The sequence below is a fragment of the Gasterosteus aculeatus genome, chromosome X (genome assembly GCF_964276395.1).
Source record: "Gasterosteus aculeatus chromosome X, fGasAcu3.hap1.1, whole genome shotgun sequence".
NCBI classification, from domain to species: domain Eukaryota; kingdom Metazoa; phylum Chordata; class Actinopteri; order Perciformes; family Gasterosteidae; genus Gasterosteus; species Gasterosteus aculeatus.
In genome coordinates, this window is record NC_135698.1 from 13,797,117 (window position 1) to 13,824,650 (window position 27,534).

General features: G+C 40.7%; 5 protein-coding genes across 8 annotated transcripts; 1 reads left to right on the forward strand and 4 right to left on the reverse strand.

The window, feature by feature from the left end:
- Window positions 1-4: 4 nt before the first annotated feature.
- On the reverse strand, window positions 5-3,390 carry dnaja (DnaJ heat shock protein family (Hsp40) member A). Its single transcript, XM_040162179.2, has 8 exons — window positions 3,138-3,390; window positions 2,708-2,848; window positions 1,800-1,974; window positions 1,595-1,699; window positions 1,277-1,504; window positions 923-1,153; window positions 730-830; window positions 5-640 (listed from the first exon to the last, which is right to left on the reverse strand). Exons 2-8 carry the CDS (start codon window positions 2,837-2,839, stop codon window positions 425-427), a joined length of 1,188 nt encoding a protein of 395 aa, XP_040018113.2. The 5' UTR covers window positions 2,840-2,848; window positions 3,138-3,390; the 3' UTR covers window positions 5-424.
- Window positions 3,391-5,566: 2,176 nt separating this feature from the next.
- On the reverse strand, window positions 5,567-10,945 carry idh3a (isocitrate dehydrogenase (NAD(+)) 3 catalytic subunit alpha). Of its 2 annotated transcripts, XM_040162180.2 has the most exons (12): window positions 10,844-10,945; window positions 10,447-10,512; window positions 9,785-9,847; window positions 9,584-9,667; window positions 9,255-9,369; window positions 8,868-9,055; window positions 8,533-8,666; window positions 8,329-8,431; window positions 8,146-8,210; window positions 7,692-7,776; window positions 6,511-6,663; window positions 5,567-6,432 (listed from the first exon to the last, which is right to left on the reverse strand). In XM_040162180.2, exons 1-12 carry the CDS (start codon window positions 10,868-10,870, stop codon window positions 6,349-6,351), a joined length of 1,167 nt encoding a protein of 388 aa, XP_040018114.1. In that variant the 5' UTR covers window positions 10,871-10,945; the 3' UTR covers window positions 5,567-6,348. The 2 variants fall into 2 exon arrangements, with proteins under 2 accessions (XP_040018114.1, XP_040018115.1); XM_040162181.2 differs by lacking the exon at window positions 10,447-10,512 and having other exon boundaries at window positions 10,844-10,941.
- Window positions 10,946-11,374: 429 nt separating this feature from the next.
- On the reverse strand, window positions 11,375-14,703 carry lrrc61 (leucine rich repeat containing 61). 2 transcript variants are annotated; one of them, XM_040162185.2, is made up of 10 exons: window positions 14,406-14,703; window positions 13,669-13,727; window positions 13,407-13,502; window positions 13,174-13,320; window positions 12,993-13,053; window positions 12,746-12,831; window positions 12,594-12,659; window positions 12,435-12,503; window positions 12,115-12,240; window positions 11,375-12,020 (listed from the first exon to the last, which is right to left on the reverse strand). In XM_040162185.2, the coding sequence occupies exons 4-10, from the start codon at window positions 13,286-13,288 to the stop codon at window positions 11,914-11,916; spliced, it is 630 nt and encodes a 209-aa protein (XP_040018119.1). In that variant the 5' UTR covers window positions 13,289-13,320; window positions 13,407-13,502; window positions 13,669-13,727; window positions 14,406-14,703; the 3' UTR covers window positions 11,375-11,913. The 2 variants fall into 2 exon arrangements, with proteins under 2 accessions (XP_040018119.1, XP_040018117.2); XM_040162183.2 differs by lacking the exon at window positions 13,669-13,727 and having other exon boundaries at window positions 14,406-14,697.
- cib2 (calcium and integrin binding family member 2) lies at window positions 14,048-20,849 on the forward strand. 2 transcript variants are annotated; one of them, XM_040162188.2, is made up of 7 exons: window positions 14,108-14,248; window positions 15,422-15,626; window positions 16,884-16,918; window positions 18,450-18,561; window positions 19,469-19,616; window positions 19,734-19,929; window positions 20,125-20,849. In XM_040162188.2, the coding sequence occupies exons 2-7, from the start codon at window positions 15,576-15,578 to the stop codon at window positions 20,144-20,146; spliced, it is 564 nt and encodes a 187-aa protein (XP_040018122.1). In that variant the 5' UTR covers window positions 14,108-14,248; window positions 15,422-15,575; the 3' UTR covers window positions 20,147-20,849. The 2 variants fall into 2 exon arrangements, with proteins under 2 accessions (XP_040018123.1, XP_040018122.1); XM_040162189.2 differs by lacking the exon at window positions 15,422-15,626 and having other exon boundaries at window positions 14,048-14,248.
- Window positions 20,850-22,138: 1,289 nt separating this feature from the next.
- Window positions 22,139-26,237, reverse strand: LOC120808896 (uncharacterized). The gene is made up of 8 exons (XM_040162178.2): window positions 26,007-26,237; window positions 25,759-25,898; window positions 25,103-25,269; window positions 24,446-24,535; window positions 23,977-24,142; window positions 23,739-23,894; window positions 22,950-23,603; window positions 22,139-22,861 (listed from the first exon to the last, which is right to left on the reverse strand). Exons 1-8 carry the CDS (start codon window positions 26,041-26,043, stop codon window positions 22,814-22,816), a joined length of 1,458 nt encoding a protein of 485 aa, XP_040018112.1. The 5' UTR covers window positions 26,044-26,237; the 3' UTR covers window positions 22,139-22,813.
- Between the last annotated feature and the right edge of the window lie 1,297 nt (window positions 26,238-27,534).

A 27,534-nucleotide genomic window follows, 5' to 3' on the forward strand; every position in this document is an offset into this window, starting at 1 on the left:
TTGGTTATAAAATGTGAAGCATTTGGGAACTTTTATTGAAGAACAACAGTTTGTCACAATTTTGAAAATTACCTTCACAGAAAGCATAGAAGTAATTGTTTTGGGCCTTTTGAAAATATGTGCCATAGATTTAAGAAAAACACACACATATAAAAAGACGTGGATTTTAAGTAGAGACATAGCAGTTAGCCTACATACAGTTCTGCCAACTTGGTGCACAAATGAAACGTGCAATGAATACTCCACTTGCATATCTGAACCAGGAGAATTGCTCAAAATTGCGTCGGCAAACGTTTTACACCTAATGCTACCCATTTCCATTATATTACTCTGAAAGGCAGACCTCTAAAAGCATAAATCACCAAGGAAAGAATCCAAAAAACAGAAAAACCACATGCTCTACAACAGATTTTTTTTTGTTTGATTACTGCGTCTGACATTGCACTCCACTTCTTGGACCCTCCTCATCTTCCTCATAAGGTTCCCCACTGGTACTTCGCTGATGTGTCCGCACATCCACCTCACAAAGTTGAACCTCCTCCATGTCGTCAGTAATCATCACGTCGTCCCTGGGAGGAAGCAATCTTTCCAGCTGGAACATGAGATGCTCTGGTAGCCAGCCTTTCTCTGGAAAGTCCACCTGCCAGATGCATTGCAATGACCGTATATTTAAAGTCCTCTAAAGCATAAGAGTTTTCACAGTGGGGAAAAGTGTGGAGTGTAGCTCACCTGAAAATTAATGAAAAGCTGTCCCTTCTCAAAAGGTTCCCTGTAGATTGGCATGCCCTCGTTCTGAACACATTTAATGTCACCGTGCTTGATTACTTCACCTTGAAAAAAAAAGAAGACAGGTCTTGGTTACATTTATTACCATTACGATCTACCAGACAAGGCAGTACTCTAGTACATCTGTCATCATTACCTGGGTGTGAGCTAATGATGAGCATTCTGTCGTCTAATGTTTGGATCGTCTTCTTGAAACCACACAGAGCCTCGGCGAGTTTGATGTTCATCTTCATTGTCAAATCAGTTTCTTTTCTCTGGAACAAAGGGTGCTCCTTCTGATCCAGAACTATTATTACATCCCCAGGCTCCAACCCGGGTTCCTGGTCGCCTTCTCCAGTGAATGTAATTTTCTGACCATCTCTCATACCTGTACAGCACATGCATCTTCAGTTTAGTTTGCAGGGCCAAAAATGTGTACTCAACCAACTACAATACAGGGTCAAATATGACCATCTCATAGGGGGGGTGGTGGTGGGGGGGGGCGGCTTACCTTTATCAATGTGAACTTCAAGAATTTTCTTCTGCCGTTCTACTTTGCGTCCGTTGCAGTTCTTGCAGCGGTCTTTGGAGTTGAATTTCTCGCCCTGTCCCTGACATTCTGCACACATGCTTTGGATCTGCTGAATCATCCCTGGGCCAATCTGTTGCACCTTGATCTGCACTCCTCGTCCTTTGCAACTTGAGCACTTCTCCAGGGCACCTTTCTTACCTCCGTAACCTGTATCAATGCAGAATGCAGTATATTAAACATTATAAATAAAAAATACCATGTTATGTAGGATTAAAAACAAAAATCTGCACTACATACCTTCACAACTGTCGCAAATTACACTCTTCTGAAGTCCAAGCTTTCTGCTGCCGCCCTTGTACATCTCCTCCAGCGAAACACTAAGCTGGTGAACAACATTTTTTCCTACAGCAGAAGACACACATATATTCAAGTTGAATACTGGTGCATTTGGACATGTAACATGACATGTAAACAGTTTGCTGCAAGATTACTTAAATCCTACCTCTTCTTTCCCTCTGCATCCTTCCTCCACCTCCAAAGAACATGTTGAACATGTCCATGGGGGACGTTCCTCCACTCATGCCTCCCTCTTTGATCGCTTGTTCTCCTCCTTGGTCGTAAAGGGTTCTCTTCTCTGGATTTGACAGCACCTCATATGCTTGAGATATAAGCTTGAACTGTTGAGCCAAAAAGGCAACATGTTTTTAATAAGTATCTGTCTAGGTATGGTTCAGTGCAAAAGAGGAAAAAAGGAGATCCCCGATCAAGGTTCTTTTTGTTGTAGATACGAATGATCCATATTATGGTTTAATTATAGCAGCTGGTCTACAAGACTAAAGAATATTTTAACCACCAAGTCTGCAAATCAAAAATATTACAAATACAAAAACATAACAGTTTGCATATTAATGGGTTCAAATATTTGTTTACAGCCAGTCATAAATCATTCATAATGCATCTGTAATATTCATTTTAAATTACTGAAAATATCTAGTCAATATGTATTAACGACATTTCCTACATCATTGAAAAATGAAATGTGCACACATCATGATAACGTTTCAATGGACCTACGCCCACGAGACCCTGAAGGCATCACAATGTTACTGAATGGAACCAGAGCTCTGGTGTCAATCTGATGACATTGTCAGATGCCTGTTGCCTCGTTGTCAATACAGAATCCACCAGACGACGCAGTGGCTACAGCGACCACGAGCCCCTTCCGTTTACATGTTAACATCTCAACTTCTTGACGTGACAGATGCATTTCAACCGGTGGGGGTGGGAGGAGCTGCGAGATCATTCCAGAAAGTTCCAGGGGGGGGTAAAATTAGAAAAGGCGCTCCTAGCGACCATAAACGGCCGCGGGGCCCCGGCGACACTAGCTTCGTGCTAGCCGCGGTAGCGTACCTTGTCCCCTTCATTGGGGTTCTTGTCGGGGTGATATTTCAGAGCGAGTTTCCTGTAGGCCTTCTTGAGGTCCTCCTGGGAAGCCTTGGGACTGACGCCCAGTAGATCGTAGTAGCCGGTCTCGTGAACCATGGTGACAACCTGAGGGGGGGAAACGCAGATATAACGTTACGTTAGCAGATCCAATGCTACGTGACACCAATTCAACGGCGTTAAGGGACGTCGGCTAAAATAGTCAGCACGAATAACGCAGAGCCAGCTGCGTACGGTTTACGCGTCAACGCGAGCTCGCGAGCCGACGTTACGGCCAAGCAGCACGTGCGGTTCGCCGCCGTCGCGTTAACCCAGAACTCAAGAGCACGAGCCCGGTGCTGCGTCCTGCGGGCTGACGGAGAGACGGCGGTATCAAGTCGAAGCGGAGTGTACTTACTGGCAGCTCGCTGTTACTGTCCTCGCCTCCGCGCAGAATGGGGGCGGAAGATGGCTGGTTCTTATAAAGGCTCCGCGGTGCAGAACTTTCTGGAGCGCTGAGAGGAGAGCAGGCCGGAAGTGTCGTTGGAGCTAAAGGGAGGGAGGGAGAGGGGGGGTTCTAGTAGTTACTGGGAAGTGGGCCAAAGGCAACTCAAATATTTTACATATATAATTTTATATTCACATTTTTATTTAGCCGACGCTTTTATCCCAAGCGACTTAAGGCAGGAAGAAACACGAGAGTAGCACGTGACCACTACTAACGCTGTAGCATTAGAATGTATGCGTTAACTATTGGAGTTAATGTAGTTAATGTTAGTGTAGTTTTAATAATGTACTACTAACTAAAGTGATCAAATAAAAACCGAAGGAGTACTTTGCTATATTTCACCGTGAGTAGGCAACCATAACATGAATCTTTGTTTTTATGATGATGGGACGCTACACTGACGACATAGATAAGATAATAAGCAGAAGGCCAGTGTTGCAGTGGGGTAGCTTTCATCATTAAGTCAAGGCTGAATCAACCACATTCACTAGTTATGTTGCAAGTTCACAATAAAATAAAAACAAATCAATTGTGATGACAGTTGGAACAGAGTGTACTCTCAATGGAAAGCTTTTTTTTCTTTTATTAAAATTATCATGAAGGGACCGAAGCCAAAAGTATGTCAGGAAAGAAAAATGACCTTGATAAAGGTATGTGGTACAAAGAGATAAGGTATTGATACATAATGACAACTATTGAATAACATAAATGGACCTTTATAAATAGGAAAAGACAAAAACAGGGTTTAATGTGTGCAGCTTGCTTTAGAGCGATCCATGGAGTGAAAAAAACAGGATTTCATTCAGCAGTCGGTTTCTTCTCTGCAGGATATCATCATCTGCATCCTAGTAGGGTGAGAGAGACACATCCTACAGCCCTGACCTGAATGAGCCTCTATCTGCATCTAAATAAATGCTGCAGTTGTTATTGCGCTTATATCATGACTTCTTCACTGCTGCCATGTGACAATCAGTAACTTCTCTATTTCCCATGAGTACTACAATGGCTTGTATCCTTCCTTTAGGGCACAGTGACAGGGATTCATGCCAGAAACTCACCACAAGCTTCCCAGTACGTGTGACTCCAACGCCAACATTGTTGTGGAGAGCCAAAAGCATTTGGATAAAATCATGCAGGTACCCTCATATTTTGGGTTTTAACCACTCAGCACATTCTCAAGTCCCAAAATGTTCAAACTTCGAAGGTAAAAAAAGTCCAAGATTTTTTTTGACAGAGCTGTGGTAAAGTTGTTCCTGACCATTGATAGAAAATGGTCAACATAGACTCTAAGGAAAAGGAAAGTTTTCATAGGTTTTCTCAATACGGAAGACAAAATAATGAAGCTGCATTGTGAATATATATAAGAAGGTGTATCTTACAACACAGGGAAAAGAAATGATACAAAAGTCTGAACAAATTAAGCTGTCATAAGAAAAAAACGGTCCTCTTAGGCCTCCAGCTCACATTCTGTACGTTACCCACACTTGGGTCCACGCAGTTCTGCACAGAATATACGGCTCTTTTATCCTTGTTATGAGGCATGTAATGTCAGGGTGGCCTGTCTCGCTCCCTCCATTCAGAGCTGAATATCACAGCAGGAGGGGAAGCACTGAAAAAGGAGCAACCATCAGCAATGTCATGTTCAATGGGGACAAGAGGAAGTTTTTGTGAATGCTTTTAACACTGAAGGAAATCCCTTATTATCCAGATAAGGAAAAAGGATGTGCTGCATTCGTGACATCAACCATATCTAACGTGAAGTCAAGTGACAGAACTGCATCTTTGTGAATAAAGCGGAGTAGGGGCGCGGGGCCGTGCCGCTTTGTCGTCAGCCGAGGTGGCTGACATAATTCGGGGGAAAGGACAAAGAAGTGTACCAGACCATTAAAGAAGGAATGAGCTGAGTCTGCTCTGCAGACACCTCTAATGCTTCAACATGTAGAGAAGTGGACTATTGTAAGAGAATACTTTCTAACTTTCTTTCTAACTAATGTTATGTACTAAAGAAATTCTGCTTTATGTAATCAAAGCAATTTTAAGAACTGCAAAATGCTCAGAATTGAATTATCTCTGGGGCTTATGTTTAGAAATGCATAAGTAATGCAGGATCCATATACATGTTCATATTTATGTTTTTAATTACACATTGCAAACTCTTTATAGTCACACTATCTGGATTCATCTTCTCATGCAGAAATATTTCTATTATTATTTATTTTTACCGCTTTGTTACTTACCTGGTATTTCTTTTTAAATAATGTGGTATGTGCAGTACAAATATTTATCCAAATTGGATAAAAACTACTTTTACCAGGAATCAAATCACAAAGGAGTCGTCATCATAGCAGCTGAGGTTTATGACAACCACAAGTCATTTGCATAACATCAAACAAAAACATTTCTGATGTTACTGTGATTCTTTTTTCATTATACATTCAATATACTTGCAGCAAGAAACACAGTATGACATGAATACTTGATTGCAAAAATATCTGTTTCATGATATCCGTTCACTGCTAACCGTAATTTTTTTTAAATATTAAAGCTTAAATACACATTTGTTTCATAAATGAATGTGAAATACATTTAACCACGATTGAAGGGTTTGACATTTTTAGGTGTTTATAGTCATGGAGGGTACAGATTGCATCTTTTATGTCAAAATAAGAATTAATTGCATACGACAAAAGCTGTAATTCCGCAAATACACAGACAATATCCACCACAGGTTAAAGAGTTGGTCAATAAAACCATATTACATATAAGTTACACTTTATTTTTTTAATAATTTAAATTCCTATTGCACTATGTTGTCTCATCTGTCTTGTTGTTCATTGTGTGGTCTGATGTTATGCACCAACCGCCAAGTCAAATTCCTTGTATGTCTAACATATTTTGGTGATAAACGTGATCAAAGTGCAACAGGAATAATAAACCTTTGGGATTTTGTTAAGTGTTTTCATAAATACATGTTGCATTACATGTCATTTAGCTGACGCTTTTATCCAAAGCGACTTACAGTAAGTGCATTTCAACCATAACCATGTTTTAAAATGTGCGTTACGTGAAGATACAACTTGACATGAAATAAAGTGACCCTTACCAATACCTTGTGGTCTTATTAAACCAGCTCCCGCACTCGTTGACATATTGCATCAGTGAATTCTGAGCACTTTGAGTTTCCTCCCAGGTCTTTGGTCAGAGCCTTGAAGACACAAGATGAAATCACACAAAAAAAATACAATCAAAATGACATTCCTTTGTTGCTTTAAAAGTAGATTACCTTTTTGTCTCGAATGACGTCGAAGCAGGCCGTCTCAATCTTCTGGGCGTGGCCGTGCAGGCCCATGTGCCGCAGCATCATGACCGCACTGAGCAGCAAGGCGGTGGGGTTGGCCATGTCTTTTCCTGCTATATCCGGGGCCGTTCCGTGAACCTGGCAGGAGAAATTAATCGCAACGTGTGGTTATTGTTCACATAGATAAGAAACATGACGGGGCTCACTTTGAAATGCCATAACGATAACTAAAGCTTTGTTTTATATTTCAATCTGTACGATGCTCCGCAGGGAAACGGTAAAGAGAAAACTGGTGTTGTGGAATATTTCAATAAAAGCTCGGTAGAGGAGAATGATTTGTCTGATAAAACAGAGTCTTGATCAAAGTTGCAAAAAGTCCATTTATTGCTTGCAAGCAGGAGGTCAAATACACAGGCACGTATCAGGGTGCTCTGTGGAAATGGCGTCCCCGAGCAGTAAAACCGCTGAGTTTTTATACACATGTGAAGGACATTCTCCGTGCCAGTTACGAGAAGCTGCACAGCAGGTTGACATAAGAACCCAGGTGAAGCTGAGGGTAGCACACACACACACACAAGATCCTCCTCAGTGGCCGGTGCAAATCATAATTAATTGACATAAAGTAAAACGTGGATCCGGAACTTTTGTACCGAATAAGATATGAACTAAGGCCATGAACAGAAGTCCTTTGTTTTGAAGCTTCTATGAGATCGAGTCGACCGTCCTCCCTTCTCGGGGCACAGCTGCAAACTAACATTTTGTATCATGCTGCTCTTTGCACATCAGGGTCAAATACAGGACACTTGAGACACGGCTTTAGCACAAAACAATATTATAACATATTTTACCATTACACTGGCCTCTCTTGTGCAGGTGGCAATCAACCCGGATCACCATTGCCTGCTGGTCCTCAAATAACAGGGAAGAAATGCACCACAAGGTGGCGATGCAGTGCTCGAGAACGGAAAATCAAAGAACCCCCCCCCACCCCGTCCGTTGTCCCCGCGGTCAATCGTCTTTCCTTTTTAAATGTGGTATATTTTCTTCCCCTGCTAAAAGAGAGGCCTGCGTCTCTTTCACGTATGCCTGATGAAGAAACAACTCGCTTATTAACCATAAACATAAAAGACAAAATAGTCTGATAACTGGGAATAAAAAGAACATACCGACTCAAATATGGCAACACCATTAGCACCAATGTTCCCACTCGGAGTCACTCCAAGACCTCCAATTAGTCCAGCACAAAGATCACTGTAATAGTAAAAACACACAGTTAACTTTAGATGTATTCTGTACAAAAATATTGACCGTACGAACTAGATTTCATGAACATACTAAGCACATTGATCGCAATGTAATGTTTTAATTCTCAGCATAATACAGTCTGTTCTACTGTCTTGGTTCCACCTTATTTCTAAAGGTACATTTAAACAAGATGACAGAATTTACAGTGGTGTGTAAATGCATGTTCGGGAATAGAACATTTGCTGCGGGATTACATCATCTGCTGTCTGCACAATTACTTTAATTTGTGAATATGTCAATTTGCTCCATTTCATTGAACCCCATACAGGATGACTTATTATTTACAAAGGTGCACTATGTAAGAGGTTTACTTACCTCAAGATGTCTCCATACAAATTTGGCATCACTAATACATCAAACTGAGAGGGATCTTGTACCATCTATGAGAACATTCATGAACAATACCACTATTTATCAATATACAAAACATCCAACAAAATATTTCTTTACATCCATCTGAAAGATTATACGTTACTCTCAGAAGCGACCGGGACTTACATTTAGGCACACAGTATCCAAGTACATCTCATTGAATTTCACATCTTTGTGCTTTTCAGCAGCCTCTCTGCATGTTCGTAGGAAAAGGCCATCCGACATGCGCCTATAGACAATGTCAACAGAGGACAACCATTTCATTTAGTCATTTTAAACAGCTTTAGAATGACAAATTACTTCAAGTCATTTGTACAGAATACAACTTACATAATATTGGCCTTATGAACAGCGGTAACACTGGCCCTCTGATTATTTTTGGCATATTCAAATGCATACTCGGCGATGCGTTGGCTGGCTTGCTCTGTGATGAGTTTAATACTCTGTACAACTCCATCAACAATCTGAAAATGTACAAATCCACGAGACATTTAGGTCAAAGATGTAAAATAAAACTAGTGTTTGAAAAACAAACAGCTCCTTAATATCAAAAGGTGTCTTCACTGGGGATCTATTAAATGAAATCAAAATGTAAAAATAACAATGTTATTTAAAAAAAAAAAAAGAAACTGTAAAGAGGTTATGTATTGTTAAAAGGGTCTCACCACATGTTCAATCCCACTGTATTCTCCCTCAGTGTTCTCCCTGATGGTGACCAGGTTCACATCTGTGTAGGGGGTCTGGTAGCCTTCAATGGACGCACAGGGGCGCACATTGGCGTAGAGGTCAAAGGTTTTCCTCAGAAGGAGGTTCATGGAGGGATGGCCAGCCGCTATAGGTGTCTTCAAAGGACCTGCAGGTTAAGCAATTCAATATTATTAACTACAACACAAATAAAACTATACTTTAAAGGGATTAGATCCAAACCAATGTGTTGGGTCAGTAATGATTAGTAACGTATGCATCACATGTTTTTAAACCTCTTTCCAACACAAGGGACATTGCTGTGATATTGCTATTGTCGTTGCTTTAAATATACCTAAAGAGGTTACCTTTAAGGCCGATTTTGTTCCTGTCCATGGATTCTTTCGCATCAGGAGGGATCATCCACTTGCCACCAGGTCCTTGGATGGCTGTAACATTTCTCTCCTCCCACTGAATAGGTGCCTATATAATAAGAAATTGTATGTAAAGTGAATCAAAACATTAGTTTACATTATGCAGATTTTTATCAAGATTTTAAATCTTTATTTATGATTTGATTGGATCCGATTGTTTCAAACGCAAATATAGTTTAATCCACCGCAACCTAAAAAATGAATTTGCTTTGGTTGATGTTGCTGGTGAACAATGATGTTTGGTTCCGTAATCCAGTACTAACTTTAGCTACTTCAAATATCTTCATGACAGCAGTGGAGATCTCTGGACCAATTCCATCCCCCGGGATTAAAGTAACAGTATGAATCTGAATGCCAGAAAAAAAAAGACACATTCAACAATAGAAGAATAAATACACATTCTAGAGTCACAGATTCATTTAAGCAAAACGTCACTTGTCTAGCATTAGAGGAAAGACACATACTCCACGCGTGAACGTCCTGGGTTGTAGAGACTCTTTCTTCAGAGCTCCAACCACCTGTGAAACCTGACAATCAAAATGGCCAAAGGTTTGTAAAGGCTAAAAAAAACATATTCCTAAAGAAGTATCCAAAACTGTACACTCATTTTTATAGGAGAGACTAATTCATCTGGATAATTACTGTTGCAGCAATCTGTGGTTATTGTAATTATATATACATACACATATATATACATACACATATATATATATATATACATACATATACACACACACATGAAAAGCAGTACATCATTACATTAGACACAAGCGATTAATAACTGGATGGATGGATAAGCGTGATTTGGGAGCAATTAGCAAGGATATTCCGAAAGAGGAGACTCAATCCAATTCCCAGCAGGAGTTGTTAGTTCCTGAATATCGTGGTCATTGTATTGAAAAGGCAGTGTTCTGTTTTCTTGCTTAGAATAAGCTACTATCAACAAATGAGCCTTGGCCGTTGATAAAAAACATCCCATGTGATGTAGATCACCTACAGTAAAAGCGATGCTAGAGGAGATCGTTCGCTTTGATTCTCTCATGACAGTTCACGTTAGATTACCAACAACAGCAAAGATGGTCAACAAGTAACTGTGTGCTTAATCAGAGTGCTTAACTTAACTTACTTCCTGAGCCTTGATTTTATCCTTGCCATAGAGCGACAAACCCCACTGTTTTAGTAGATTAAGAATCTGTAGATGAGGGACATTTCAGTGACATCTGTTGAGCAATCAAGCTAACCTTTACAATAAATTACGATTAAAGGAGACGTGCAAGTTAGCTGATGTTACCCTTCTGTGGAACGCATGCTAACTAGCAACTAGCGAGCTACACAGCAGTCAATGATCAGGTTGCTATAGTAACTAAGAGCAAGTAGCGGCGAGCGAGCTAACGTTAGTTAAACGAGCAGGTAATGTCAACGGTATTCTCTGCAGTCTTACCACCACCGGGATAATCTAAACACAATGTCATGAGTGTGGTGGGATACTTAAGATACTATTTACACATTTCCACCGTACATACCGCTGACCTCCACGCCGTCCCTGCCATCTTCAACTAGCCAAGGTCGATGCAGCAGAGTCAAGCTCGACACGGCACGCGGCGGACTTCCGCTCGGGACTGTCCGCCCTCCAAAATAAACCTTCATTAAATACATACAATCAACGTCATGATTCATGACAATTTAAATGAGTTCATGGAATCTAACGTTGAGTTAAACACTATTTTAAAATGGAATAATACTATATACTATAATACCGATGTTACATGCAATGTAACAGTAAAGGCAGGGTTCCCGCATGCACTTATTCTGGATACTTTCCATGATTAGCAGGGAATTGTAGGAATATTTCTTTAAATTATGCATATTTATGAGAAGAAAAAGCTACCTGTGAACATCAATAGGCAATTGACTTTTGTTTGTTGTAAGTATGTGTTGTAACTGTTCTGCTTCTCCGAGTCCATGTTTTCTTTGGCAGTAGATGTGCAAAAAATGTATATTATGTACGTACAGTAACAGTTGTAAGTGTGAGTAAAAATCAGGGAGGTAAAACATAACTTTATAAGCATTGTATTTGCCACAGGGTGGTTCCACACATAGTCAACATTATGATACAAAACAAGTAAAAACAGCTGAAACAATCATCCAATCGACTTTTGCAAAGGTTCATCTAACAAAGAAAGCATACAGCATGGGATAAATTTACTCCCAAAACTATCCAGCAATGCAAAATGGAAAAAATGCTTTTAAGTAAAACCTATAGAAAATCTTAAGCAGCAAATCGCTCAGCATAAATGCAGGCTACAGGATGGTACAAAATGCACACTGTGCAAGTAAAGACATCTTTGAAACCAAACTGAGGGGGTTCAGTATGGATACAGGTTTCCAAACCACTTAAGTCTACCCTTTGATACGCACTGCATAGGATGAGATAGAATTTCAACAAATGCCTCACACTGCAACACAAAGAATGTGTCTGGCAATGATACTTATCAAGCATTTGGATATAGCTTAGCAATTTGAAGAAAAAAAATACAGTACATCAGCCATGGTATACCATAAAAAACAAAAACTGTGTTTAAAATAGCCCAACTCAGATAGCATACTGCTTTGGCTGCTTCTTCAGGCTCATAGATCTTTCAGTTTGCGAAATGACATGAGTGGCTCTGTTGTTGAGGAGTCTGCATTCATGAAGTACATCTGGAGAAAAAGAAATGGTATACATTGTACCACAGTGGAAACACAATATATCTGATTCTTCTTTTTTTTAATGGCTCTGCAAAGAACTACTTACCGTTAAACTGTTTGTAAGCTTCTTCAATAATGGCATTATTTGATCTTTTTATCTCCCAGTAATTATCCTCCACCCACGGTTTGCAATCAGAATGTTCAACAAGCTGTCCGTTCTTGTACAAACCAGCTAGATAGTAATATAAAAAAAACAGTTAAGTCACAATTTACTTGAATATTAAAATTGTTCTACAATTGTGCATCACAGACACGTCAGGTGCGCCACTGGACGATAAATACTTTTTTCTACAACTGACAGATTAATGGACGTGTATTAATAAATTACCAGTCAGGATGCAGTCAAACCCTAACTAACTAAAATACCTTTGATGGTATCATCAATGTCTTTGCATAATTGGTACAAGTCACTCCCACGTCCGACCACTCTTTCACCTGCAAATGAGAAACCGATTATAAAATGTAACAAGAGTCTGGGAGTTAACGTTATGCAAGAAACTAAAAGAATAAAAATACATATCTTACCATCCAGCACTTTGATGTTGGGGAACATCTCTAGAACTGTATTTCTATATGCCGAGTTCCTGCACACTGTGCACAGAGAAAGTCACTGTGAGTTCTCTTAACAAGATATTCCATTTACAGGGATGCAAAAAATTAAGTCACAAAATAATTACCTGGATTACTATAATTATAGGTGTTGTCTTTAAGACGTATATTTTCCAGCTTTCTCAAAGGCTGAAGGCAGTGGAGGCTCTCAATGCTGTTTAAAAGAAATAACCCATGAGAGATGCTTTTTACCAATTCAGGAACAATAATTACTGGTAACCAAATATTACAATCTTTAACAGCAATGACACATTACATTGTCTGTATACAATGTAATTTCTGACATATTCATAATCCTATTCATCGTCACGTTACCTGGATATGATATTACCAGCCAAGTTTAAGTGCTGTAAACTGTCACAGCTGCGCAGGGGATCTGTAAGCACAAAAGCAATAACAATGCAATAAAACATTTAATTACATACATGACAGAGATTTTCCTTACAAGAGAACACACAGCATGCATCTAAAGAATGTTCCGTTCCTGAAACAGTACCTAAATTGGAAATCCTGTTGGCAGACAAACCAAGAACAGAAAGAAGACGAAGAGATGCCAGAGGGGCTAAATTTGTGATGTTATTTGCAGAGAGGTCCAGTTTCTCTAAACTCATACACTCCCCAAGGCATCCAAGATCATGGATTCCTGTAAGACATACATGCAACCAACCATTACGAACAATAACGCATCTTCAAAGGAATTAACAGGAGAAACGCTGATTTAATTCTTACCAAGACCTCTCAATTTGAGGAACAGTATCGACTCCAAATCGAATTCTCCAGTACGTGACTTGAGCAGCACAGCGGTTATCTTCTCACAGTCTGCCTCTGAAAGAACCAAGAGAAACAAGCCACATTCACCTTTCTTTTCCTACATATGCAGCGAAATCCTCGTGCCCATAGTTGTGACTCAGCGCTCCAGAAACAGAATGCTGCTCTGTTTGCAGAGGAACAATCCAACCACCCGTGAAATCATGCTCTGAATAGTAAATACCGATTCAAGCGGACATGGGATTTCCTCATCTGGCAGCATGCTGAGCTTTTCCTCTAGCTCTGTTGAGACGGGACACAAACAGGCAGATGTGCTGTGTGTGTGTGTGTGTGTGTGTGTGTGTGTGTGTGTGTTGTAGAAGCTTGACATTCAACATTCATGAATAACAACGGAGGGAGTTATATTTGGCTTAATTTCCTCGGGCAGAATTTAGGTCCCCAACCCTTAACTACACATGACCACTCTTTCATGAGCCTGAATAAATGAAACACAGACTCCCTGACAAGTTGAGGATAAATAATTACACCGGGGTTATTTTATTCACATATTTTTTAGATATAACTTGAGTGTTGATGGCACTTTACACCCTGCTACAAAAAAGGGGGGGGGGGGGGGGCACTTGTGTGGGATAAGCAGGACCATTGAATACGTTTTGAAACTTATCAATAAACGTAGAAAGCAACAACCGTGCTGGTGTTTAGCTTAGCACCAGTAAATGCTGTTAGCGAATGTTAGTAGCTGTGCGTGATTCCACGAGGATGATTCAGCCGAATGAGAGTGGGAGGGTTAGCTCACGAAGATGGTAATTGTTCGTTATTCTTCTGATGATGACACACGCAACATGTTATGTAACGAACGATACGTTGTCGGCTACAGTTAAGCTAACGCCGCGGCTAGCCGGCTAGCTAGCACGCGCTGCCCGTCGCTAGCGTAGCAACAAGCTACCCGTCTCAACTTACCTTGGTCTTTTTCTCGCTTTGACTCCATCGCGGGCAACTTTGGTGCCTAGAAAGCTACTTATCGCAATAAATGAAGCGACGGTTTTAAAGCAAGGGAAGGGAACGCCAGTGGTTATTATTTGGGGAGGTGAAATGTGAAATAGGCATCTGCCCCGGAGTGCAGTGTGATAGCACGCAGGTGGATTAAACGGACTTCAGTGTCCGCAGTCCAGCACGGTGAAAATAAAGCGATATGTTGTGTTACAGAGAGGACGGGGGCGTCCCTGGGACAAATTGTTGCATTATTCGTTATGCAATGTGACTGGTCAACAGGTTCGTTTGCAATTCAAAGTTTAAAGTTGTGCACAGCAATGATCAGTTATTTATCGATGGGGTTTTGTTTTGTGTAAGTGTAACGTTCGTCAATATCTAGTACAATTAATTAAATAAAAAGGATGGGAAATAAATGAGCATTCGAGGTCTTATTCAATCAGCGGTGAAATATTCAATGCAAACATGCAAGTCTAAGATTTGTTTTGAAAAGAAACGACAAATGTGAAAAAATAGATACTCTGGCCAGGTGTCTTTCCGGGGTTTGTAGTGCATGTACACATTGCCAGTAAAGGTAACTTTGTATATTCACACCGGTTTTGTATTTTTATCCCACTGGCGCATCTCAGGCAGACTGACTAAATTCACCACCACTGCACACTCCCAAAATATTGTCGACGTGCATACAACTGCATTTAACATCTAACATACACAGCAGCAATCCATTTCATATTTGCTTTTCTTCACCTAAGCAAACCACAATCTATGGATTAATTATGTGTGTGTGTGTGTGTGTGTGTGTGTGTATTTATTTATTCATTCATTTGTATAGCTGAGTTCCTATTGGTTCTCCTAGCTCAAGGGGACACGCAGCATCCGTCTGCAGCTCCACGTCTCCGCAGATAAACCCTCCGCCTCCACCTGCACTGACTCCGCTCTTCTACTTTCTATTTCCCTTTTCTCCAATGTTTTTGTCGCGCATGCAGTACCTTTTAACGTGCATGGCGCACAGCTCCTGCACGGACGACAGCAACCACCCGTTCTAAGGAGGAGACTTGAGTCTGCCGCGGACCCCCTAAATGCCTTTCATTGAGAAAAGGCTTCGGACTTTCAATACAAGCAACCGATTACCTGACTAACATGGGCAACAAGCAAACGATCTTTACCGACGAGCAGCTTGATGCCTACCAGGTCAGTGCAGATGGTTGGAGGAGCTTTGTCCAGCTGCTACATCCGAAAAAAAAACCCAAAACTTAAAGCACAACACGAGTGTGTAAATTGGGCATGAGGCTTATACATCTTTGCAGTGCTTGTAGTTATTAGGGGTCGGTGTTATAAAACTGTTAATGTTATTAGGTGTTGGTGTTTCAAGACTTAATTGCATGAATTGCTTTTCTTCCATCATCATATTTAAATAGAGGAAAAAGTCAAATGGATGAATATTGATCATTAGTGCCACATGGCTCTAATCCCCATCTATATATAGACACTAATACATTTCCCAACAGTGTTTTCAGTTATGACTATTAAATATTGTAATGTATACGTGTCGATAGGTGCAAATAGCAGACGGTTTTGATTTCACTGCAAACCGCTGGATTTTATTTCACTATTTGATAAGAAAAGGCGCTTTGTTCCCTGTAACAATAGTCCAGGTTTTCCTGGGAGGAAACGCATCTTTGAGTGCACAGGTTTATCATGGGAGAAGGTGTGGACTTAATAATTGATGTCAAACCGGGTGTGTGATGTGCTGTGAAACTCTACTCTCAGGTGACAGCCTCTCTGGTTACTCTTGCTGCTCTTTAAAACCTTATCAGCACACCAATGCTTTTGGGTTATTCTGTCTTGGGTATCAATACATTTTTAATCTTAGGATTAAATATGGTACAATAGATATCAATTGAGTGAACTTGCTTGTTTCGTTGTTCAACAGTCACCAATTTACTGATGTTGACATCTGACATGTTTGAGACAAGTGTACAATGAATTGATGTCGCTTCACAAATAAAATGGTAATTTACTCCAATTTCTTTGGTGCTGTTTTGAGCGGATAGAACTCATCTGGCTTTTCCTTTCCTCCTTACACGCATGAACACAGCTCAGAGTGCAGCAAATGTAAAGTGAAGGGCCTCATGTGGGGCTTCTTGATGTCGTGTGTGCCAAATACATGCATGTTATACAACAGCAGATAGTGTTCCTTGTGCCATATCGTATAAGTGGCAGGTGACAACACGCACGCACGCACGCACACTCACGCACACACACATTTTCGTTCAAGTGACACCAGACACGTCGCCTATGTTCCCACTAGAGTTCACGTTCTATTTTTTTATGTGACTGAAAGATGTGTTATTGAGGGTGTTTTTTCAAATAATATATGTAAATATCTATGGCTTCATAACAACAGACTTCCTAGTTTTCATATTTGTGTTTTTTCCTTTGTTGCAGGACTGTACGTTTTTCACCCGCAAAGAAATTCTGCGGTAAGATTTGTTTTCTGATTCTGATGCATATCTTACAGATAACATAAACCTATACACATAAAGATATTACCAAAATGTGATGCGCCTGTCCTTTATTTTCCTGTTTGCTCTGTGCTTAAAATGCGCTTTAAGTGAACACCAGGGTGACACGTGGTTCTGTATTTTAAATCACAAAGCATACTTTCATTACAAGGGATTATATAGAAACGATTACACAGTCTGCATTAAGCTTCTTTTGAAATAATCCAAAACCGAGAAATGCGTTATTCAACATCGATTTTTGTATTTCCATTTACAGTTCACTGGCTACTAAAGTTCCTGACATCCTAAATCATCTTATACAACCCATAACTAATCTTCCTGTAGCTCCCCATCGACTTAACATCTCGACAAATACAAACAGTGTGCAACATAACAACCAATAAAGACCCAAGTCACTGCTCCCAATGTCACACAACGTGCGTTCATTGTGCATCAAGGTTGCTTAAAATCTAACGGTGTTTCGGCAATGAGTATATAGAAGGTTCTGTCCTGTAGCATCAGTATGTTACATGAACCTTTGAGAATCACGTTGACCTTTTGACGCTGGTGTTGTTTCCATTGTCGCGTTTCTACCTCATTCTACACGTGCATCCGCAACACCTACAAACATGAAAATAACTGTCATCTACTCTCAGAAAGAATCTCTAAAGAATGCTGCAGTGTAACATTAGAAAAGGATGAGAGTGAGAATTTGGGGTAGTTTGTACAGAATAGGTTGTCTTTTAAATTATTTCTTCAAAAAATAAGACATTGAATTCAGCTGTCTTCTAAAAGTACACAAACCATCAATAACTAATTAAAGATTAAAATTCATGTTACAAAATGCATTACAAATGATCCTACATTTATTTTTATTTGTAAATCAGATGGGATCAAATCAGTCCATTAAATTAAGCAGGACCATGCTTATGACTTATGATTTTTATCTTTCTCTAATAACATTTCACTGCATCGATTTCCTCTCCTTTTATTAAAAATAGTATATATGTAGTTCTTCCTCATCATTAAAATTGGCATGACTTTGATTCCAAGACCATCTTTGAACTAGAAAACATATTGACAATTAGAAGAGGACCTAATCGGATCGCACACACCTTCATAAAACACTTCTTATTCCTGTCTCCAGCTGCAATGATGATGTAACAATTTCAACCCCTCAGTGTTGTGACCAATCACTAGATTAAAACACGTCAGTTATTCTGTATCTTGCAGAAACTGGCCAATCCAGACATTTTTCACAAATCATCTTAATTTGGGGCTGATAAGCACACACTCTGCCGACGGTGTGTATTCAATCATCTTTCAATCATGAATGCTATAGAATTTAGGTTTTTTATTGTTTCTTATAATATTATAAATAAAAGCCTGTAAATGTATTACACATATAAATGTTATCTAAATAATAAAGTTGTTATTTTTTTATATATGTATGTTTGATATTGTCAGTACATCAGAAGCATAAACGTTTTTTATTTATTTGTTATTCTAGCTTGCATGCCAGATACCATGAGCTGGCTCCACACCTCGTACCGATGGACTACACCAACGATCCTGATTGTAAACTGCCTTTAGCCTTAATAGTCAACATGCCAGAGTTAAAGGTAAAAAATCCTTCTTTACCACATTTCTCAGTTCAGGTCTTATTTGCTAATGGATCAGCCGCACCTTTCTGCTCACCAAATTGTCTTATCTGGGATTGTGCTGTATTGACACTGAAGCAAATGTGGCACACGCTACTCATGTGGGCAGACACCTAATCAATACACACTCTCTTTCAGCAGACAGAATGGATTTCTAGCCGTCGTCATCACTGATCTTATTGCATGACACCACACTCGGTGAGCTCGTGAAAGTTAATGTGCCATGAAACGCTCAGCCTCCCTGCTCTGACTGACACACGCCCTCCTATTTTTAAGCACCTGGCATCTGAGAAGAGCATCCAGGAATATTGCATTTAGCATGTTGCGTAACACATTGCCGACACGTTTACCTCCACTTTTCTCCTGCGCACCAGACGCAAATACCACAACATTTCATAAGGCGTCCTCATCCACCTGCACCAGCACAGAGAAGTACAACGTGGCCGACGGCTGTAAAACGGTCACATGATTGCATGTGGGGAAGGAAGACGGAGATCCAGAGGATATGCCATCACACAAAGTGCTCTACGCAGCCGCATAGCCGGAGATGAATTCATATCTCGCTGGGTTGTGATGAGCGTTGCTGAGTTGACCGGATGACACAGTCACCGACATGTCTCAGGATACACAGTTAGAAAAGGCTTTACCCAAGGAGGCTGCTGGCTGTTCATGCAAATGGGTTATTTTGCTGATGTTGTATTGAGCTTGAGTCAGCCCTTTTCACTCAAACCCTGTGATCAGCAGAAAAGCACCTTCCAGTTCATACCACTGCAGATCGTATGCCAAACTGACAACAGAATGTAAAAGCTACAATAAAGTGTGGCATCCTTTGCACAAATCTGTCTTAAATGTTTCGCCCTCATCGTAGGAGAACCCGTTCTGCAGCAGGATCGTAGAGTCTTTCTCAGAGGATGGGATGGGGAATCTCAGCTTCAATGAATTTGTGGACATGTTCTCCGTCCTGAGTGAAATGGCTCCGAGAGAGCTCAAGGCAATATACGCCTTCAAAATATACGGTAGGAATATTTTGACCACATTCCATTGTCAGTTTTTGAAGTGAAGAACTGATCATGTGAAAATATGTATTTTTTTTTTTTGTTTGTTTTTTTGTTATGGATCTGTGTTGCCCACAGATTACAACGTGGACAATTTCCTGTGCAAAGAGGACCTGGAGAAGACTCTGAATAAGCTGACGAAGGAGGAGTTGACTCCTGAAGAGGTGCAGCTTGTGTGTGAGAAGGCCATCGAGGAGGCGGACTTAGACGGAGACCACAAACTCTCCTTTGCTGACTTTGAAAACATGATTACGAGGGCTCCCGACTTTCTAAGGTGATCAAATGTTTGATAAATTTGTCAACACATTGTATATACCTCATTCTATATGACAAGCGATGGACCTTTTAAAAAGAAACTTTTAAAAAGGAAAACTGAACACCGCTATTCCGGATTCCTGTTTGTTTATTGCCCCCTTTTGCAGTAACTCATTGTCTTAACTCTCCCATATCATGTCTCATGTCACCTCAGTACCTTCCATATACGAATCTGAGAGGGCGCCATGGAAGGTCGGCGGCGTGGTGAACCTCAGGACTCTACCTGCATGTCATTGCCACAGCAAAGTGCCTGTTTCCCACATTAAAGACACCCTGACCTCCTCAAGCAAAAATACAGGTTAAAGCCGAATTCCAAGTAACGATTATTTCTAGATGAGAATGTATTTTCCTTTTACCACCTACGAAAGGGCTTAACCTGGATGGGTCTCCTATGTGTTCCACATGTTAAGGTTGAATCACAGTCAGTGAAACAAGTGCGAAAACAGCCAGACTCTGGATTGATGCCTACAAAGCTCGTCTACCTACAGAATATTGCACATGCGATACTCCCACGACTTCCTTCCGACACACACGATATTTAGTATTCATAAGGCGAAGGAAAAAGGTTGAAGGGAATGAAAGCAGAAGAGCAGGAAACAAGGTTCTGCAGATATTTTATACAAGTTATACAATATAAAGAAATGCAGTGTATTGCTATTGACATTTTGAGTTTGTTTTTTTGCATGTGTAAGTAAAGATGAAGACAATCATATCTTACTGTTCTCCAGTTAGATGAAGGGCTCTGTTGTCTGTTGTCTGCCTCAGCCATTATCACAATGTATTATATGCAGCCATCTTTTGGATAAACATGTTACATGTGTTTTATGTGACCTCAGATATATGTCTCAGAATAAATATGTTTTTCTGTCTTGATTCTTATTTCTGTGAAGGTACTTGTGATGCCAATAGATATTTATGTTGTCAATTGTGGTCACTGAGAAAGCCTGCAATTATCCTTAAATACAGGAGCTCTCGTCAACCAAAATTGAATCATTCAACTGTTATCAGTTCAGTAAAGCCGGCCCCATATAACCAGTTTACCTCAAGCCACCCATCAATGTTGACAAGGAGCATGCACAGTAAAGACCCAGAGTGACTGCCTCTCTGCATCATATGAGCAGTAATAACCTGTTGGGCCGGATGTGATCGTTAGGAGTGTGCTGCCTCAGCACTCTCAGGCATGATTACATCCTGCACACACTGTTAATCTCAACGGGATTGCTGCAAGAAAACGGTGCTGGTCCTGTTGTGTGATTAACCCTGCTTTCTTAGCTACAGGGTACACATTTGCAGCAGTTATCTGTTGAGTTATGTATGTTTTTCAGCTTCCAGTTATACTACTGAATCAAAATGTGGATGTTGGGCAGCTATTGAAAATTCTGTTACATGTGACATCCTCAACCGGTTACATAACGTAACAAACACTCCAGCGGGGACCTGTGTAATGGAATGTTACTGATTTTGTCAGCCATTGGTCTTCCTGAAGTGCCACCACAGTTCGACACAGTCGAACACATTGTACTTGTTATTACCAATGCAGCTTACGGCTGGATCTCGTGTCTGACAGCAGACACAGAATACACTCGTGTTTACAAAACAGACACTGTGGTGAATGGGATGATTATTTTCCCGCATACTGCCAGCTACGAATAGTTAGGAAGAGCTGATACAATTGAGTGTCTTAATTAGATCAGTGAGCAGCCATCAGAGCAGTCACTTAGTTCCTCCCGATTCTCCAGGCTCCTTTATGAGGGCAGCTCCAAATATTCAGGGCAACTCATTGCTGACTGTGTGGATTCATTAACTACTGGTCTCACAAAGAGCATCTGTTTGATTATGATTCCAGCAGAGAAGCTTCTGGTAAACTGTGATACTGGAGCTGTAAAGCAGCCGTTACTGTGAGCAAGTTCCTCTGTCTGGTGTCTTTTTCTTTTAGGGGTTAAAGTTAAGTTTTTAAAATAATTATTCTGTGTTGGAAATATTTTTGGTTATTGTAATTATCTCTTAATCTCACCACAATACTATAATACTGTGATAACAAAATTAGGATATGTTCTCTCTCTTCTCATCTCTTATTTTGCATATAATGAACATGGTGCATTGTGGTATTCACAGGTGCAGAAACCAAATGATACACAGATGGGCATTTTTGACATCTTGTTTCATTGTTTTTAGAAGTCGCTCTATAATCTTTATTTAAGTTGTGAAAGAGACTGAAATTTAAAAACATTGTTGGTGCTGCAAGCTGAATGATTGGTTGATCTTGTTTTACTCTCAGGGGAACAACTAAAAACTGTACGTATCTGTTCCTGTTACCATGAAAAGCATTCAAGTAGGAAGACAGAAATGTTACTGTCTTGATCTCAGTGCATAACACTAGAACTAGAACTACAAAGTTAAAGAACAGCAGATGATAGAAGATAATACATTCCATTTCAACATATTTGACACACTTCCTCATTGCAGTTATATGCAGACGTTGGAAATCTGTATGCAAATAAGGTTTCCTGTGAACATAATGAAGCATTGATGGTGGCAGCCTGTAAGCAAAATGTCTTTACAGATTAGTAACAGTCTCTTCTCTTTATGGTCCCTTTATTAATAATAGGTTTTCCTGTTTTAATCTGTCGTTTTATTTAAATAGAGAAAATGAAATTTAAATACAGCATAATTTATTAAATAAATACATTAAAAAGCAAAAACACAGAAAATGTCATTTGAATAACTATGAACATGTGAGCCCACGTCGAAAATAAGCTTCCACAGACTGTATTTTAGGCTTGACCTCTGTAGTGCCAAAGAAAAACTAGTGAACTAGTTTCTATTAGTGAATGGTAACATCTTCACCACTTCCTCTTGACCTCAGGGAACAGCCATTTCCATTTATCATTCTGTAGGTAAGTAAAAAAAAAGGAAATCAATAACTACAATTGGATGAAAATGAAATAACAATCAACTGCTGTTGACGACATTACTAACCTTTAACCCAAAGGAAGAGTGTTTGTGTTTTGGTCTGATGTCCTCCAGAGGCTCGTACGTGTTGCAGTTGGGTTCGGGTGTCGCTGGCTCCTCGTGGCCAGGAATCCGCTCATACGTGTTCTCGTGAGGGGGAGACGTCATCGGGACCTCGGCGTACCTGGTCGCAGAGGATGTGGTGGGAGGACTACCAGGCCTGCCGGCCAGAAGGTAGACGGCGCTGTCGCCCATGTGTTCCAGGCTCTGGCTGCTGCTGGAGTCCGTCGTCTCCGGCAGGGGCCTGACGCTCGTGTTTTCTCTGACGGGCTTGGGGGAAAGCCTCGGAGGAGTCAGGGGAGATGCTCTCAGCCGGTACGACTGCTCTCCATCTACGATGTTGTCCAGAAGCGGCAGAGATCTGCTCTTGCTGTCCAGCAGGCCGAGCTGAGAGTAAACAGACTCGGCTGCGGATGGAGAACTACACCTGCTCTGATCCTGGGTTGAGGATCTCTCGGCTCTCCCGGCCTTATCTCCTTGGGGATTGTCCTGGGAGGCGTGTTGGAATCTCGGGATCTCCCTGGGTGACTGCTTTTTGAGCTGAGCGTACAAAGCCCTGTCCGGGTCATTTAGGGGGTCATCGGCAACTGGCCTGTTCCTCCGAGGCAAAGGTGGTACCACCTGTTTTACACAAGAAGCCAGGTTCGTCAAGTCGGCTTGGAGGTATAAGTACATACCTCCATATAAGTACAACAACAATTTCTGTGTGCTGTAGACATTGGAATATTCTTCCAGAATATAGCGGAATATACTCGCCTCCTGGGTCCTGTTGCCCTTTGGGGGCCGTGCAGGCGGCTGCTCTGAGGCAGAGTTAATCAGTGGCTTTCGCTTGGGCTTCACAGCTTTGTCGGTGGCTAGAGGTTTCTCTTTGGGGCTGACCTGGATGAAATCATAGAGCTCTTCATCCAGTGCCTGCAGGGAACAAAGCACCAGTTAGATCTTTATTCTCAATTGTCGTTACTTGCAGAAAGAGACTGAGGGTTTTTTAGCTCACCTCAAAACACGAAGATGCCAGGTACTCTCCAAACGGCTGAATGGGGCTCGACTTGTAGTACTCAATGAGATCAGCGACTGAGTCGTGTCCCTCGGTGTCTCCACACACTACAAACTGCCCCGATTCACTTTGGTTTATCACAAAATGCCTACACCGATCCTGCCCCCTGCAACAGAAAATTTAAATTGATTGATTAAAAAAACACATCTGAAAATGGACAAAAAAACAAAGTTGGAGTACGATTTAAATAACAGAAATGAGATCTGTGGTTAAGTAAAAAAAGAATTACGAGGTTTCGTCCTGAGCTCTTAATTACCAACAGCTATATATTACATATCATTATATTTAAAGTATAAGCAAGAATTGTTATAAATGAAAATAAATGTAGAGAGCAAATGTTTTGGTTCAGGTTCATTTCAAAATAAGTTTTCTGAAGAACAGTTGTTGTTCAGATCAAACCACTACTCACTTATAAGACAGTATGTATCCCATGGCCTTGTCACTGAGACGGATCAGGAAACACCCCAGCTCCTTTTCCCGGAGTATTTCTTCAGCCTCCCTGAAAATATTACAACTTTAAAAACACAGACTGAAACGAGCTTCCAAAAAGCCCAACTTGACTTGAGTTTACAGGAACGGCAAAGCGGATCACGTAATTCCCCTTAGAAATTTCATTTCATCACAGGAAAATCCATTTAGTTTCAGGTCTTTTTCACAAACCATGTAATTTACCTATACACGGGTTGTGTAGGTGTTTACTGTATGTCGGCCATAGGATAGGTCTTTAATGTCTGCTGTACTAAAATATCAATGCTCCTGATGTATACTGTGACTGTGCGATGATATAGCTCAAGTACAACGCATATTCTATTATTTTCTTCACAAGCAAAATAAGAAAGCATTTTTACTACTCTGTACTGGAGTTTTTAAGTCGTTATATATCAGCAAATAATTCAGTTATTTATTATTTCCAATGGAAGAATAACACTTTTGAGAATTGAATTCCACACAAAGTATATTATTGAGCAGTTGATTTCTAACTTGAAAAAAGGATGGAAACACACCCCTAGCACACTTGACATCTATTTTGGCCATTTGATGAAATGTTTCCTCAATGAATACTTACTTTCTTGTAATGAAGCCCAGGAACCACGTGGGGAAGAAGCCGTTGTGGACGATGAGCGGCATTTGCGTCTCTATAAACCACCTGGAAGCCAGTTCCTTGAGTCGTCCTTCAGTCCCTTCCGAATGACAGTCAACTGTCGGTTCCCTCTGCTCCATCCTTACCCGGCCCTTTTCAAAGGCACACAGAAAGCCGATCAACACGACCAGCAGTCATTTTGAAAACATACAAAGGGAGAGGGCATTTTAACTGACTAATTTGCTTATTCTCCAGGAAGCGTCCAAAACCTAAAAGTAGCTCAACATTTCTATTGTTGCAGGAAAAGACACGTTCATTCATGCTTATCTTGAATTGAACATATACTGTACATTATTTCTTTGCCGTTAAGTGACAATATTTAATATTTCAATTTAATATAATCAAAAATATTAAGAATTCACGATATCAAAAGTCTGTTCTCCCTCTACATACGAAAGAGGCTGTTTTCCCTTTTCATCCAGGCAGACCTCTGTGTACACTCACCTACTCTGATGTAATGTCACATCGGTGTTACGCAAACTTCTAGTTTGCATGGAGATTATTTTGTTAATAAGTTAGACATTGAAGCGGGAAGGGACCGGTTCTGGGGAGGTAGGTAGGAATGTAGCAGCAGTACTCACGTTGAGCAAAAACGTCCGACAGGTCTTAGAGTGAGGGGATTTTCTTTGTCTCTGCTCCTTTGTCCTGGTCCCCAACCGGCAGGTCCTCTCAGATCTGGGCTTCTGTTGTCTGTACAGCACGCAGAAATTTCTTTCAATGGCTGAAAAGAGATAGACAAATACGAGTTTATTCTTGTCTATTCAGACAAAAGCAAATCTCAAAAACTGTTGGTTTGTGTTTTTTTTACTAATTAGGATGAGGTACGTACCTTTCCTTGAGAGTTCGTGGTTTGAACCTGGTGTCATTTCAGCAAACACTCAAATGCTTCTGTCAACTTCTTAACAATCTGTATCCTCCAACCAAGGCTGTTCTGAGGGAGCCCACAGTGCACGGGAGATATAGACAGATGACATTTACTATTGCACATACATTTCCACTGGCTTGGAAAGCATTGATGTTGGGCAACGGCACAGTAGAGCTCAATGCAGCTCATTTGCGTAAAAGAGCCGTCTGAACAAAGCCGGAGCTTCCTGAAGAGAAACGGAAAGTAAGCTGTGGTTTGTGTGCATGTGAGTGCATTGGTTTTGCAACGGGAGATGTTTTACCCACAGGCTGTTTGATCACTGAAGTAATGGGGGATCAGTTGCGTCAGCAGTGGATCTTCTGTTGTTTTTTTTACCTCACTCTGCAATGAATTCGAATCATTGCTCATAAGACAGCAGCAAATGTGTGAACAAACGGAAACGTTTGGGAAGGTTTCCAAGGTGCAGAAACAAAACTTTAACAAGATGAGATACTTCCCAGCCTTGAGTTTAAGGTTGTCATAAAAACAATTGCAATTGCACAGTTGTTGTGAATCATCGTTGTCTCGGTTTCTGCTCTGTGGTGAGCAATAACAACTAACCAGAGGACCGTAACCAGACAGAGTGGGTCTCATACTGAGACGGACGGACATGCTATTTCCACAGTTCCAAAAATACAATGTTGCTCAAACGTTGATGTCAGAAGGCCCACTGCTACTCTTCCCCAAGGGCAGCTGAGCAAACCTGTCTCTAAAGGTTTGATCAGTGTGATTCTGAATGACTAAAAAGTTGACTTTTTCTCAGATTTTTCTATAATGTATTTAAAAGCCTATGTCTCATCTACCCAGACACAGCTTACACAATAATTCTATCGCTGTGTTCCGAGTATGACTTATTGCTCCATGACCATGCCCCAGAATTTCAACATCACCTCGACAGTACGGTCTGACAGTTTTACATGTCGTTGTGAGTCATTATGCTCTCCTCTGAGGGTGTCGAGAGGTTGAGGGTCAAATGTCATCATTGTTTCTGTGCTTGCAAAGATCCAACATAGTAGACGGATAAACTGAAAATGAGGCAGAGGTATCAGACAGTTAACAGAAAAAGGGCTCTTAAGATCTTTGTTCAGTCTTCTGAGGCGGAGGTTGATCTTCTAAAGGTCACAAGTGAGTTGAGGTTTGTAAAATGTCATTCCACCAAAACTTTAGCACGTCACATTTAAACCCGAGGGTTGAACGAGCATCACCACAAATAACCTAAGTAAGCCAAAGTTCAACTTAACCTCCTTAATAAAAACACAAGTTACACTACTAGGTTGTTGTTGTTGTTGTTGTTGTTGTAACCATGGATCATGTCTGCCTGTTCACATCTACAACCACCAATCAACCTGAAGCCTCCTGGACAACTTTCTGCAGCTGTGGAATAAACAATGAGCCCAGCAGGACATATTCTAACAATAGAGCGCTTTTGCTGTATGACACATTGGGAATAACT